This window comes from Alternaria arbusti (assembly GCF_024043155.1).
Source record: "Alternaria arbusti strain BMP 1465 chromosome Unknown scaffold_9, whole genome shotgun sequence".
Classification (NCBI taxonomy): domain Eukaryota; kingdom Fungi; phylum Ascomycota; class Dothideomycetes; order Pleosporales; family Pleosporaceae; genus Alternaria; species Alternaria arbusti.
The window spans coordinates 57,385-72,538 of NW_026249949.1; the positions used below are offsets into that span (position 1 = coordinate 57,385).

General features: G+C 54.4%; 6 protein-coding genes across 6 annotated transcripts; 3 read left to right on the forward strand and 3 right to left on the reverse strand.

Moving 5' to 3' along the window:
- Positions 1-572: 572 nt before the first annotated feature.
- On the forward strand, positions 573-2,858 carry J4E86_006929 (uncharacterized protein; the record flags this gene model as incomplete). The annotated part of the gene is made up of 2 exons (XM_051447451.1): positions 573-838; positions 893-2,858. The coding sequence occupies 2 exons, from the start codon at positions 573-575 to the stop codon at positions 2,856-2,858; spliced, it is 2,232 nt and encodes a 743-aa protein (XP_051301049.1).
- Positions 2,859-2,993: 135 nt separating this feature from the next.
- On the reverse strand, positions 2,994-5,394 carry J4E86_006930 (uncharacterized protein; the record flags this gene model as incomplete). The annotated part of the gene is made up of 2 exons (XM_051447452.1): positions 2,994-4,545; positions 4,604-5,394. 2 exons carry the CDS (start codon positions 5,392-5,394, stop codon positions 2,994-2,996), a joined length of 2,343 nt encoding a protein of 780 aa, XP_051301050.1.
- A 397-nt stretch (positions 5,395-5,791) lies between these two features.
- Positions 5,792-6,286, forward strand: J4E86_006931 (uncharacterized protein; the record flags this gene model as incomplete). Its single annotated transcript, XM_051447453.1, has 2 exons — positions 5,792-6,123; positions 6,178-6,286. 2 exons carry the CDS (start codon positions 5,792-5,794, stop codon positions 6,284-6,286), a joined length of 441 nt encoding a protein of 146 aa, XP_051301051.1.
- A 185-nt stretch (positions 6,287-6,471) lies between these two features.
- Positions 6,472-7,416, reverse strand: J4E86_006932 (uncharacterized protein; the record flags this gene model as incomplete). Its single annotated transcript, XM_051447454.1, has 1 exon — positions 6,472-7,416. The coding sequence occupies one exon, from the start codon at positions 7,414-7,416 to the stop codon at positions 6,472-6,474; it is 945 nt and encodes a 314-aa protein (XP_051301052.1).
- Positions 7,417-7,800: 384 nt separating this feature from the next.
- On the forward strand, positions 7,801-9,675 carry J4E86_006933 (uncharacterized protein; the record flags this gene model as incomplete). Its single annotated transcript, XM_051447455.1, has 1 exon — positions 7,801-9,675. The coding sequence occupies one exon, from the start codon at positions 7,801-7,803 to the stop codon at positions 9,673-9,675; it is 1,875 nt and encodes a 624-aa protein (XP_051301053.1).
- Positions 9,676-10,111: 436 nt separating this feature from the next.
- J4E86_006934 (uncharacterized protein) lies at positions 10,112-13,774 on the reverse strand (the record flags this gene model as incomplete). The annotated part of the gene is made up of 1 exon (XM_051447456.1): positions 10,112-13,774. The coding sequence occupies one exon, from the start codon at positions 13,772-13,774 to the stop codon at positions 10,112-10,114; it is 3,663 nt and encodes a 1,220-aa protein (XP_051301054.1).
- Positions 13,775-15,154: the final 1,380 nt, after the last annotated feature.

Genomic DNA, 15,154 nt, shown 5'->3' on the forward strand with positions numbered 1-15,154 from the left:
CTAGGCGAGAACCCTCGATACGTCGTATTTTCGTATAGGTCGATATACGCGCACACGAGTCACGACTTGGGGGCTTGATTGCATCGGACCGCCCCACGGGAAATACTACACAGGCTTCTGAGTCGTTCTGCACTTTGCATCGGAGTCGGAATACCTAGAGAGCTAGGTCGATGTTATTAGGTCGAAGGCTACCGAGTTTCCCCGCCACCAACGCATCTGAATGAAGGCCAAAGCTGCGAAAGTACGCGGCCTCTACTTGCAGCCATGGGTATTTAAGCCAACAAGGTGGCCTGAACCAACAGATCTCTAGTGATATTCAGACTCATCGAGCGCCTTTTCCAGCCTTGCGATAATTCCAGGGCTAGTATCAAACATGCACTTCGCAACCGCCCCAAGCGTCGTGTGTCTCATCACAGCCATCAGGCTTGTATCAGCTGTTGATTCGCCTCTCATCACCCCACTTTGTAAGCTGCTTTAAGCCGACTATCCAACATGACTGGCTAACCGGTGGCAAATGTACAGCTTGGGATGAAGCATCAGAGAAGGCCAAGAGCTTTGTGTCTCAGCTCACTATGTCGGAGAAGATTGGCCTTGTGACCGGGAGTTATGGTAGCGGCCCGATTCTACCTTGTGTAGGCACACTCGCAGCCGTCGAACGCCTCAATTACACCGGTCTATGCATGTCCGATGGCCCGAACGGTGTTAATCGAGCGGACAGCGTAAGTGTGTTTGCGTCTGGGATCACGGTGGCGGCGACGTGGGATAGACGTCTCATGTATGAACGAGGATTCGCTCTTGGAGAGGAGTTCAGAATGAAAGGCGTTCATGTTCTGTTAGGGTATGTCAATCCATCAGCTCTGCACTTTCAGATCCTAGACTCACAATCATGCAGACCTAGTACTGGACCGATGGGCCGCCACCCTCGAGGCGGTCGCGGTTGGGAAGGCTTTGGCCCAGATCCATATCTTGCTGGTGTCGCCATGAATGAGTCTGTTACTGGTATCGAAACGACTGGTGTCCAGACAAGCTCAAAGCATTACATTGGAAACGAACAAGAAACCCAGCGCAACCCTAGTACCAAAGATGATGGGACAGTTATCGAAGCTATATCTGCAAACATCGACGACCGGACGCTCCATGAACTCTACCTCTGGCCATTTGCCAATGCCGTCCGGGCTGGGACAGCATCAGTCATGTGCGCCTACAGTCGCCTGAACCAGACATATTCCTGTGCCAGCTCGGAAATTCTAAGCACCATTCTCAAGGACGAATTAGCCTTTCCTGGATATGTTGTTTCTGATTTTGGCGCCACGCACTCCACAGTGGATTTTGCGGAAGGAGGCCTAGACATGGAAATGCCCGGAAACGTCACTGCAGCCGGTTTCCCATGCTACTTTGGCGACAAGCTCCTTGAGGCAGTTCAGTCGAACAAAGTGTCGGAAGAACGTCTCGAAGACATGGCAAGAAGAGTTATGACGCCCTATTTCCGACTACATCAAGATAAGGACTTTCCGACGATCGATCCTGCGACCGGGCCCGTACTCTTTATTACTCAGCTTGGACACATCCAGGTACCTTCAATGGCTGGAATGTTCACTGAGGTTCCAGCGTTAGACGTTCGCGCCGATCATGCGCGCGGCATCCGCGAGCTGGGCGCAGCCGGCACAGTGTTGTTGAAGAACGTTAATGGGACATTGCCGTTGACAAACCAGACTAGCTTCGCTCTATTTGGGAACGGTCTCCCAGATCCAACCATTGGATCAACATTCGTGCCTGCACCTGGCGAAGACGCTCCAGAGGGCTACGAGATTGGTACCTTTGACATTGGTGGCGGATCTGGCTCTGTGCGACACACAAATCTTGTGAGCCCACTCGAAGCTATACGGAATAAGGTCAAAGCCCTCGGTGGCCGCGTACAATTGCTGTTCGACAACGATGAGATTGCAGCGGGGCGATTTACAACCATTTACCCAACACCCCATGTCTGTTTGTTATTCTTGAAGGCCTGGGCGACCGAAGGCGCCGATAGACCGGATCTGAACCTCCAGTGGAATGCTACTAAGGCTGTTGAAAGCACAGCAGCGCTATGCCCAAACACTATCGTTGTGACACATGGTCCGGGCGTAGTCTTGATGCCATGGGCGGACAACGAGAACGTGACGGCCATCTTGGCTGCACACTATCCCGGAGAAGAGATTGGAAACTCCATCACCGACGTCCTTTGGGGTACTGTCGAGCCCTCCGGCCGGCTGCCCTACTCCATTCCCAAGGACGAAGCAGATGCTGGTCCTCCGATTCTAGTGGTGCCTGAGAACACAACAGATCCTGGCGCATGGACAGAAGACTTTGTAGAGGGTCAGATGATTGATTACCGGTACTTCGACGCCAGTTCTGGCAAAGAACCACTTTACGAGTTCGGTTACGGGCTTTCATACACCGAGTTTGACATGGAGCCGGGTCTTAACGTGCAACTTATGGGCGGCTCGTTGAACCAACGTGTCAACAAGTCCATGGGTATAGCACCAGGAGGAATGGTCGATTTGTGGACCAACGTAGCCGTAGTGACAGTCAACGTCACTAATACAGGTGGCCGAGCAGGTTCCGCTGTACCGCAACTTTACGTATCACTTCCCCAGGACACGACGCCCCCAGGCACACCTGTAAAGGTGTTGAGAGGATTTAACAAACTACATCTCCGCAAAGGCGAGACGAAACAAGCGACGTTCGAGCTCTTGAGAAGGGACCTGAGCTACTGGGACGTTCAAGAGAAAGAGTGGGTTATCCCGAGAGGGCAGATAACTCTTTTGTCAGGGTTCAGCTCCAAGGACCTACGAGCAAACACAACAATCTCAGTGTAGTGTCTTTTTGCAAGATAGATAGCAGAGGACTATACATGCGAGACATCTTAGTATCATCATAGATAGTTACTACAAACTTTGCACGCTAGACTACTAATACGATTGCTACTCTGTTGTAGTTGCTAGAAGTTGAATCTACTGAATGGCACTTACGCAAGTCTCGTGATCGGCCTTTCGTCTTTTCTCCGTATCCTCTTTCCTACCGCCATCCTCGGTAGGGTCTCGCTTGCGTTTCTCGCTCTTTTCCTCGTCTACGTCATCGCTCTTATGCCAGAAGCGATGTGGCAAGGTCTCTTTGTCTGCGATCTCGGCGTCTGTGATCTCCCTCTCTTCTCTCTGCTTCTCGCTCAAACCCGCAGGTAGACACTCGAGGTCCAACGGTCCGGTGTCAAGCCTGAAAAAGACCCGCTGAACAAACTTGGCTCTTGTACGCCGACGCGAAAGATTGTGTCGTAGAGCAGACGATGAGCTAGTACTGCTGAATGGAAAGTAGCTCCCGAAGATGCTGTTGTCTTGCTTGTCCTCCACCTCAAGCATCTGCCACCGTTCGTCGGCTAGTAACTTAACGAGCTCACCTTTACCCCAGTCTTCGTAGATGTCGTTGGGTACATTAACGGTCAACTTTTTCAGATTCTTGAACTGGGAAGCGTAGCGAGCCCAGAAACGCCTCCAGCCAATCATCTCGCGTTTCATGAGGGCTATCTCGGCGGGTGTAGGGCGCTTCGCTGTACGCAGCCAGCCAGAGACACCAGGAACGTCCGCAGGGTATTGAATACTGAGCTCATCAACCATGGCGGCGATGGGCGTAAGACTGAAGACGGCTTGAGTCGGAAGCAACAGTTCACGCTTGTCCGCGTTTTCCCCAACAAAGGTTTTGTAGTCGCCGAAATATAAGTTGCCGTCAATACCGGACGCAGGAGACATGTTTGTGCGTTCGCCAATGGAAATACGAGTAGGGATACCGAAGCTTCGTAAGGTGGATACCATAGTCTGTATACGAGACAGAATATCTTGTTTCGGAAGCAGTGTCCGGTTGGGCTCGAGATTGGCTGGAAAGACATCGGACATGAGGGTCTCCCAAGTGAATACGGGCTTCCAGTTACACTTCTCAGCTATCCACCGCAGCGCTTCCTGGACCTCTGGCTTGGAGCTAGGGTCACTCATCGCTTGGTCGTTGTTCTGCTGCGTAGTCTGGCCAAAGTGATGTCGGCGCTGCGTTACATTGATGAGATGAAATGGGTGAAGGACGATGTTTTGAAGACCGTGTATGGGCTTGATGTTGATGTTTGGATACTTCTTGGAGATGGTTTGGAGGCTCTGCAGCAGGTCCTCGAATGAAGCTCCTACGCCCTGCACAACATGATTGCCCAGCTCCATGTGATCGCGTCCGCAGTCTTCGAAGGTCTTGTCATCGAATGCCTCTTCCTCATCACGATGGTGATGCCCTTGAGTTATTCGATACGGTATGGGACCAATTACATCGCGATCGCGACGGTCCTCCATCCATGAGTATAAGCCGATTTCGACGTCTTTTATTCGCGACCAGGCTGTGGCATCGGTAGAGAAAAGGGATCGGTAGGGGGCGTAATCGTGTATCCTCAGCTTCGTCATGCTGTCTGGGCAATGCTTCTGCACACCATCCACAAGACAGCAGACGCGCTGGTGGACTTCCCATTCGTTCCATGTGCTAGGCTGGATGTCAGTACTATGAGCGTTGGTGAGGACTCATGGTGGACAAAACTTACTGGAAGCCTGAGTAGCGCTCTCGTATCGCGAGCGTCTTCAGCTTGCTGCAGATTGGAAAGATGATGCTGGCGACAGAACCGCTCTTGTGCCTTCTGGACATGCGGAAGCCCTGCTTGAAGCGATAGTCGTTGTATGAGTAGCTGTACTCAATCCGAGAGTGCGCAGTGTAGTCAGCCCAATTGGCAACCTCGAGCTCTTCGAGGCGGCCGAACAGCTTGGGGCAAGCAGCAGCCAGCATGCTCCACGTCCATGTCTCTTCCGGAGTCCATACGAAGTCTTTAATGGCCGAGATGTCTAAGCTCGTCAGGCATGGTAGGTTTTCTTCTATCCACTTGAAGTCGTCTATACTCGCCCAATGTGACATTGCCAACTTGTGTACGTGTCGGCGGTTCTCATCCGTGATGCTCTCCTGGAAGCTTATCCACCGTATATTACCCAGGCCTCTGTACTTCCAGTCACCTAGTCTGATGTCGCGCACATCGTTGAGTTGTATGGGGTATTTGTAGAGGAGCTGATTGACGGTGACGCTGCTTGCCATGCCTTTGCAAAGCCTCTTCAGGCTCCAGGCAGCGTCGCGGTCGAGATAGTCCATGACACACTTGAATATGTCGTCGGGAAGTTTGAGTAGCATGCTGCTCTGGCTCGCGGCAGCTTTGGACTTGGGCTGGTTGAGTGCATCGGAAGCGACAGGGCTACAGTCACGACTTGAAGTAAAGTCGGGCATATCGGGCGAGAGATAGTCAAGGTCGTGCAGGCTGAAGAGATTCATCAAGTAGCGATCGTAGCTCATGGGTGAGAGACAGTGGAGTGGGAAGAGAAGAGGGGACAGAGGAGCGAGGGCAGGCTGGGGCGCAGCAGTTGTACCCAAGGAGTGAGTTGCGCGCTGAGGCAACTGACTGTTCACGTGAGTGAGCGAGTGACTGGGTGAGTGATGTGGTGAGGCGCATGGAGGTGCAGAGCCATGTGGGAGTGTTGCGAATGTGAGAGCACAGTCGTGGAAGGCGCGATGGTGAGGCTGGCAGGCGGCGCGCGTAGCGGCGATGCGGAGAGGGTGCGGAAGTGCGGCGCCGCCAAGACACGCGTCGCTTTTCGCGCGCCGACGACTTTCTGCCTGCGCGAACCAACTGTCGCAACACCATCACCCGCCGCACACTCACCCTCGCGCCGACCCCACGCGCATTTCCACCATGGCCGACGCCCAGGTTTTCGAAGAGACATTCACCGTCACCTCCATCAACAATGAGAAATACGACCGCGTCTCCCGCATCTTTGGCACCTCGACCGACAGCCAAATCACCATGTCGCTCGATATCAACCACGAACTGTTCCCGGTAGAAGCTGGCCAGACCTTGAGCCTGGTTCTGGCAACGACATTGGCGCTGGACGGCAGTGCCAAGGGCGACAACGACTCTATGTGGAGGAGCGTCGGCAAGCAGGGTGTTACAACACTGGCCGACATGTACGACTACGTGTGCTATGGGAAGAACTACCGCATGGAGGGTGGTGACGGCGACATCATGTGAGTGAAGCTCGCGCGTCAGCTTTGACTGTACTGGGTGCTGACATCACGCAGAAAGTACTTCGCCAGCTTCGGCGGGCTGCTTCTGTACATGGAGGGCCCTCACAGGAAGCTCAGCGGGCTCAAGATCGACGACATTTACATGCTCATCAAGCACTCATAGTACTACTGTCTTCGCCTCCACCACGATCCAAGGGAAGCAAGCATAGAATAGGCGTTTGGTAGCATTGTGTTGGTATTGGTATCATCTGGTCTAAAAGTTTCGGCACGGCGTCTGGATACCCCCAAAGGACTCGATAGATTCACCCGCCTCTCTTGCGCGAGAATATTACGTTTTCCTTCTCCTTCTCATAGTGTAGGAAATTCAAGCTTCCTGTGCAGTCGACTCACAATCTCAATGTAGTCGCGCTCGTTCTCCGTTGTCAGGATACCGTGGCGGACCAGGAAGTCGAGCACGACCAACGCACAGTTCGGTTTGAATTCGCCCTTTCTCATCCCTTCTTGAACTTCCTCCACACTCCACAAGTAAAACTCTTCGACCTCGTCATCGCCTGGTTTCGGGATTGTGTCTTCGGGAAGCTCGAGATCGTAGACATATTGAACTTCGGGCTGCATCAGGTTCGTCTCTCCTCCTGCTCTTTCGTCTCGGATATACCAGTACGTGACTGTGCCGCACGCCTTCGCATTTGCCCGAACAAAATCCTCGTCGAGCGAAGCTTCCTCTCCACACTCCCTCACAAGACTCTCGAACGGCGACTCACCTGATGCGATGCCGCCTGCAACCGCGTTATCAAGCATCCCTCCATACGTCTGCTTTGTCCGCGCCCGTCTCGGCGTCCAGATCTTTAGTTCCCCGTCTTTCCTCGTGAATGCCGTAAGATGCACACCGTAGGTAACCACGCCGAACAGGCAACTAGCACTCCTTTCCACGTTGAATAACAGCTCCTTCCCAAGGCCATACACAGCGTACAGTTCATTCCGCCACTTGTCCAACACTTTGAAGTGACCTGTCTGCCGCATAGCCAATAGCGTCGTTTCTACCGCTTTCGACCGCTCGTCAGCGTTGGATCCGGCTGTAAGATGGAGGATGCGAGCATCGTCGTCGATTTCCCAGCCAGGCACCCCGCGGAAAACCTCGACAACGGAGGGGAGCATATAACCCAGCGCATAGTTGTAGCCCGAGACGCGCAGTTGGTAATACGTATTGATGGACGCGATGTATGTTTCCGAGTTGACGTCGGGATACGGGAAGCCGTCGCATTGGTTTATGAGATCGAGGTTCGTGAAAGACATTGTGGATGAATGAGGGGTGAATGTTGTGTAAGCCAGTGCAAGTGCTGCGCCAGCTGGGTGTTTGCGAGCTGCGTCATCCGCTTACCCACACAAGCTTGGGTGGGGGCGGGGTCTTGAAACAGCAACGACCATGCTGAGCTTCGTCCGTGCCTCTAAACGTTCTTTCCAAGAACAGACGAGGTGGATTTCACAGACGATCCGGTAAATATGGCAGTTGCGATACAATACACTTGTCAGCTGTCGAGGTTTCCAAGCGTCTCGTGCTGGTATAGTGTTGCCTGAAGCTAGCAAGTGCACGAATCCATCATCATGTTGCATCGACTTTCTCCAATGTTCTCCAAACCACAACCTCGCTGTCAACGGTTATCTTAACTTTTACCAAGAATGGACACCTCGACTACCAGGATCGTTCTTGTTGTACCCAAACAGGATGTCAAGAATGTAAAGTCTGCCCTCGAGCGGGCCGGACAGTTAGATCGGAGCAGCAAGATCATCCCTGAGTTGGATGACAAGAGAACACCAGAAGCTGTCGCAAATTCGGCTGGTCCGAGACAAGGTGCTGATCCATCGAGGTCATCTATACCAGAAGCAGACACTGCGGCATCACCAGCAGGAGCCTCGCAGGCACCCTCGAACCTTGCACAGCAGTCACGCTTTCCGAGGCTCCACTTCGACGCGACCAGCGGCGAATATGTCGACCAGTCATTGTTGGAAGATAGAGCTCAGCGCGAAAACCGAAGCATTGAGAACGAGACTTCGAGCCTGGCGGCCGAGGTGCCTAGTGATCGCGACAGTCGTATTAGGTTTCCCATCCTGCAGTTCGATGTGGCTAGAGGAGAATATGTCGAGCCTTCTGCCGCGAATGCGGAAGCCAATAATGCTATAGAGCATGACCAAATGCGCATGCGTATCCCCACGACCATCCCTTTCCCTGCGCAAATGAACGACCCGAACGACATCCTCGATACGGAGGCTTTGAAGTCCAAGATAACAGAAGATCTCGCACTGGGCGAACTTTCCAAAGACGTATCCATCTCACATCACGTCCCGAGCACTGCAGCATCCCCGCATAATGCTCACCAGAGCCCGGTTCATAAGGCTTTAGGAACCGCCCTCACCTTACTTCTGGATCTTGCATCTGTATCGCACACCCTCACGGTCGAAGCACTTGTCACAGCTTTCCCGGATGGATATTCAGTATACAAGCCCATGCTTCTCCTTCCGCACAACTCATTATCCTCCGAGCCATGGCGGACTCTTATCACCACTTATCCATTGGACTCAGAGGAAATGAAAGCAGTATGGCAGGATATGGCGATATCAGTGGGCGCAACGCACGTCGCCATCAACGCGCCTATACCGATATCCACATCTTCAACATCAGCATCACCATCCACCACGACAGGCGAAGAGAACATACTGCGTAGCCCAACCAATCTCACACCTCTATACGGCAACTTCGGCCCTGCACCGACACCGCAAACCATCACCTCACCATCAGCAACAGACTTTGCCGACGCCCTCTGGGTGACTGCGCGCCAAAACGGTATCTGGCAAACCTGGGCGCCGCTCTATACGATGTTCAGTCGTGGCAATGTCAACGAGAAAGCAAGGATAATGAATCTCCCTTCGGTCAATGATCTGGATGTTGCGTCAACAGCCGTCGATCTTTACGCTGGGATCGGCTACTTCGCGTTTTCTTACAAGAAGAGTGGAGATAGACGGAATACAGGTATCAAGCAAGTTGTATGTTGGGAGATAAATCCATGGAGTGTTGAAGGACTACGCAGAGGTGCTGAGATGAATGGGTGGACGTGCAGAGTCCTCAAGGATACAGACATAGCGCGACTGCGTGAAAGTCTCTCAGTGGACGATTCCTACTTCCAGCAAGCGGATCTTCTCGTCTTTCAGACAAGCAACGAGAGTGCTGAAGCGGACTATGCGTTACTTCCATCGCCTAAGCCACCTGTTCGACACGTCAATCTAGGCTTGCTGCCTTCCTCCAAGCTGTCATGGGGTAATGCGGTTGCAATGCTTGACAAGCAGCTTGGGGGATGGATTCATGTGCATGAGAACGTGGGCGTCGTCGATGTCGAAACAAGGCGAAAGGTTGTAGAAGAGGAATTCCAGAGTCTGGCGGACAAGAGGGACGCCGCAACGAGAAGGAAGGTTCTGGTGGAACATGTGGAGAAAGTGAAGATGTACGCACCTGGAGTTGTGCACTGTGTTTTTGATGTTGTTATTGGAGGCGATATTTGAGAGCCGTGGAGAGCCGCTTCTTGTCAGCACCACGAGAGGACGGCTGATGTTTGGAGGTGGTCATCAACTAAAGATCTGAATAGACACCACATGGCTTTACATCACACCAACTGTTACTTTCACATGCCATGGCATTCATGCTTGTTAAATGCACCAATTGTAAAAATAGTAGTAGATCTGATCAGTCTATTGATGGTATCATGGTTTCCACGCCTTGTGTCTGCTAGATATGATGATATCCCCTCAGCAGCACATCGGATCAAAGCAAAACTCCACCCTGGATGCCGAAAGCAAAGGTCGCAACCTCGCTGTGAGAGTATTCCAACGCCCGCTAAAACGCAGCAAAGACCAAAAGGCAAAGTTCCAAAGGATATAATACATAGATGGCAAAATCTGAAGTCGCCATGGTAGGAGAGTCGGCACCCTGTTGCCGCGTTCATTCGACCTCTGTCAGCCACCTTCGAATTCCCTCTTTCAGGGAAGAGTCGTTTTCGGTTCTTGGGTGAGAGGTCTTGGTTGTCTTTGTCGTTTTTGTATGACCACCTTCCTTAGGAGGCTGTCGACCTCCGCGCTCAGTGGCTACGTCTTTGACGACAACTTCCAACGCTTCGAACAGCACGCTTTTACAGTCAACATGCGGTACTTCGACGTGTGGAACCGCATCTGACTCCGCTCGTGTATCGCGCCGACCCCTTCTGCTGCTTGATCGTGATGACTGGGCAGAGTTGACACGAGTCACTTCACCAGACTGTGCCAGTACACGGTCCACACCATCGATGAGGGTAGAATCGAAGTCCATGATGATTTCCTCATCGAACTTTTCAGCGAGGTGAACTTCAGTCATCATTGGAACAGCGCTACCTGAAGTATACGGATTGCCGTAACGCGAGTGGCCGGGTGCCAAACCAGTAACGCCTGGCGTCATGGCCGATGACTGGTAGGTAGGTGTGGGTATCAGCTTGACAAGGCGTCGTAAGCTGATGCGCTTGATCGAAAAGGAACTCGTGTCAGCGATAAGAGCAGAACATATGTCCATCCAGCGTTCAAGTGGACCAGACTCCAGACTAGGTGTGGTCACGGTACTCAAAGGTGTTGGCTCCGCGCTCATTGCCCGCTTGATGTCTCGTTCAAGGTAGCGATATGGTTTGATAGCCTGAACAGCGAAGTCAGGATGAAATTGACTCAGCCACCCAGCAACGTTGACAGGCTGCTCTGGCTCTCCGTGAGGCGTTGATAGAACAGAAGACTCGCCAAAGCTGGAGCCCGGTTGACTTGAAGCTGACCCAAATCCTCCCAACAGTGGGGACTGCAGAGGGGAGTCGAAGTCGGGGAGCGGCAGGTCAACGTCGATAACGCCATCCTTTTCATTGACTGACAATTTCAAATGACTTTCAAAAGTCTTCTGACGCTCGGGTATGGGCCGCGCTGCAGATGCAGGGACACCGGAAGTGCCACCATTAGAGTAAACACTGAGAGAGTCTTTTTCGCCGGAGTCAGGTGGGAACGGAGAATCGACGGCATCGCTCTCGAAGACACGGTCCATAGAAAGTTCCTGTACCATGTGCTCGAGCTGCGATCGAGGGCGCTCTTGCCCACGAAAGCCCACGCCATCATCTGTCGTTTGAAAGTACTCACTTTGGTCCGTCGAGGACGAGCGACGGCCGCTCCAAAAGTTCATGAAGCCACTCCAGCGACTAGTGTTGCTGGAATCGTTGCTGGCAAGGCTTGTCTGACCTGTACCGCTCCGTTGTAGGGTGCTGATCAAGTTGGTGGACGCCAGACTATCACTGCTTTCTGGTCTCATGTCAGGCATGGTGCCGGACGACTTTGTTCTAGGGAAGGTGAAGTGAGCGACAGGCATCGCATCTTGTGGGGTGGCTGTCGAGGTGGTTACAGTACTGCCTGTTGTGACTGGGCCTTCTGACATCGAGGGGACGACTAGAGTGGTCCGAACTGAATGTGCAGAGGAACGTCGCGAGTGGCCGAGCGGTCGTACAGGCTCCGACGTCTCAACGAGGGCCGATTCGGAACGTTCGTCTAGAGCCTGCGTAGACGGCTGATGCACACTCTGGGGTTTCGGGGGCTGCAGAAGAATATTGGACATGCTCTGCTTACCCCTCGGTCCTCGCTTGATTTGTCTTCTTAGCGATGGCTGTCTTGAGGGCGGCATGTTGGTCGGGGGCGACTGTGAGTAAGCACGCAGCGACGCCGAGGTGCCAGGGCGCGCGTACGTGCTGTCGCCCATGGCAGACGCATTAGGTGGTAGAAAAGCCGCCAATAGAAAGATGAGTCTCCGAGCAGCCATCTTGTCCGGGGAAACAATGACAGTGCGACTCGGAATGGTGAGGTTCTCTCCAGCAGTTGCTTTCTGTAGTTCGCGATGACGCTTGCGGTACCACCTGGGGCCCAGGATGTTGAGCCATTCAGTGTGGTTACCGAGGAAAGCAGTCAGCAAGTTGAAGAAGAAGAAGTTCTGTTCTCGTCGACCTGCCCAGCGACCAAGCCATCTGGCCTCCTCGCGCCACACGCCCCACTTGCCTTGACCTGTCATTACGCGGGGAATTCTCATGCCGCTTACGACGCGATTGCCGGTCAGCTCCGCTGCGTCTCGTATCTCTTTGTCCATCACGAGGGCGTTCGGCTGCAATCGTAGGGCTCGTCGACTGGCCTGCAGAGAGGAGTCTCGAAGACTCGTCCGTGAAGGCTGGTTTCTCTGGTGGTGGGCTACAGGTGTGGCCATGCCATCTGGTGATTTCGGCGCCTTGAACTGAGCCAATATGCGCTCCTGAACTACGTGTTGGAGGCTGCTTAGAGCGCGCATGATGACATCCCAGTGCTGGCCTACGACATCAACGCGGTCATCGACGTCACTACACAACGACGAGGATAGGAGTGATTCGACGCCCAGGTTAGAGTCGATGAAGGCCCATCCTGCGCGGCGATCCGAGTCCAGTGACGAACCAAGAGAATCCTGTCCAGGGGCAGAGGTAGAGAGATGCGCAGGAGTCCTGGTGTTGGCACTACGGGACGAAGGTCTCAGGCTCGGCGACGTGTTCGATATGGGCAGGTGGAGGATAATGGTGATGGCGTACATGGGGCTCTTTCGCACGTGTGAAGCGTATGGCGGCTTAGGGGCACCTGGCTTGACGTTCGTGGACGGAAAAGGGAACCCATTGCCTTTCGGCAGTGAGCTCTGCGGTGTCGGCGTGCGGTCGTCGTGATCCTCGTCCGGCATGGTGACGGAGAACAAGCGTGTAATGAAGATGGTCCGTCGCTTGGGCTCTTTCGGTATGCTCTCGGACGAGTCGGCGCGGGGCATGTCGGTCGGGAGGTTGGCAGGAGTGAAGGATTTGGCGAGATGGCTTCTGCGGCGGAGGCCCTCAGCGCGACCCAGAGAGCTTGTCGCATCCTGGACGCTGGTGCTCAGGATGGAGGCATCGGCGGGCTTGGTGTCGAGGGGCACAATGTGGATCTTGTTGGAGTTGCCGCGGTAGTTCATGGCGAGGTTGCCGAACATGCAGTCGAGGCAGATGTTGGCCAGGTCGGTCGACTCCTTGGCCCGCGCCTGGGCTTTGGCCTGGACCTGGGCGTGCTCGTCGATGTTGGGCATGGAGGAGATGGAGCTGCCGCGGGTGCGTATGCGCGTGAAGCCGGCGACCGTGGGCGAGCGCGGCGGCGTGGGCTCCGCGACGAGGGAGGAGCGACGGGCATGCTGTCCTCCAAACGTCGGCCCTGCTGTGCCCGCAGCGCGCGCGCGTATGGTGGGTGAGGTGGGCGGATCGGGGCGCGGCGCGGCGGGCTTGGAGTCGAACAGGATGGCCTTGGGCATTTGGGGCGTCTCATCCTGGGCGATGATGATGCGGCAGTCGCGCGGGTAGTCGAGGTCGATCTCCGGTAGAGGCCCGTCGTGGGCGCTGCCGGGCGTCAGGGGCGCGGCGTGTAGAGGGTAGGGCTGGCCCTCGGGGTGGTAGAGGGTGCTGGTCTCCGGGTACAGCAGATGGCGCGTGTGGCTCTCCTCGGTCGCCGAGTCGAGCACTGTCGGCGGCGGCGCGTGGGCGGCGCTGGAGCCTTTGCGGCTGCTGAAGAGGTGTCCGATCATGTCGAGAGGGCGCATTCCGCCATGGAAGCGCGCCCAAGTCTCAGCAGTGGGCGGGCTCGGTACAGTGGGCGTGGCGGGCTCGAGCAGTGCGGCGTGCTGGTTGACCCATGGCAGTCTTCTAGTAATTCCACTGCACTGCTACAGGTGATGCGGGGCAATGAGGGCTGCGACAACAAAGAGAAGCGTGTCGCGTGGGCCGTGTTAGTGAGGGGAGCGCGCGTAGCCTAGTGCAGAGCTGCCGTTGCTTAGTTATAGAAGGGCGGTGAGCGGCTTCTGCTACTATCGTGAAAGGATCGACTCACGACGCACATCAACGCTGCACGTCACCCCTCCACCACGGGCCCACCCAACATTCCTCGACATCACACGTCCCCCAAGTGGGACGGCCAGCCCTCACTTCGCCGCCGTGATAGGTTTCAGTCGAGAGAAAGCGCTCCATCGCCCTCCGTCATCACAGTGCTACACGCCCGCCGACGGCCATCAGCGCCTGTGGCTGCGGATCTCCCGGGGTACCCCAGATCACGGCATGCACGTCTTTCTAAACCGTCCTGGTGCAATCCGCCGCCTCGCTTTGACAGGCTGACGCACGCCAACCCGCACTTTCGATATCAACAACTTGCTCCGCGTCGGACCACCTCCGCGGGTGATTGTCGTCGGGGCGGAAGGGACTTGCCTTGCTTTCTCATTGGAACATGAGATTGCCCAGCAAACGGTAATCTCTGTCAACACTGCCTTACTGGACAATCAACGGGCTCTTATCGAGATCGTGTAACCGTGCCCGCGTATGTGCATTTGCATTGGGGGATCTTGATGTTGATAACACATTCAGACATCTCAAGATGGCCACTCACCTGCCCATATACCGATCATGCTCATGCAGTGCAATTGCTATTTCTATGCATCTATGCTTGACCACATGCTTCCATATCCAAAGTATTCTTCCGGTTTCCATCGCCGTGGTATGATGTCCAACTTCCGCGATACGCGTCGTTTGTCCAGCTGGGAATGGATCGACACATGTTGGTGTCTTCGGAACAACGTGACGCGACGTTCCGAGCCTCCTTCTACTGCTGGATTACCCGCCGGTATCGGGTGACGATCTTTGGATCTATCCGTGTAGATATAAGTGCATAGTGAGGCGATCTAGGAGATCCTGATGCTCTTGAATCCAACGAAGTAATACCGGGCGTTTAGGGCGCAACCAGAGGCCCCGAGCCGAATGTCGACATGTCTCAGATGATCCACACCGCCTGTCGTACTGGGTAGCATCGCCTCGACTCGGATAGCCATCACGAGGTTGTCAAACTACACTCTATCAGTTCAAGCCAGTCAATTACAACTACAGCTTCAACCCACGCCGTTTGACCACATTACTAGCTG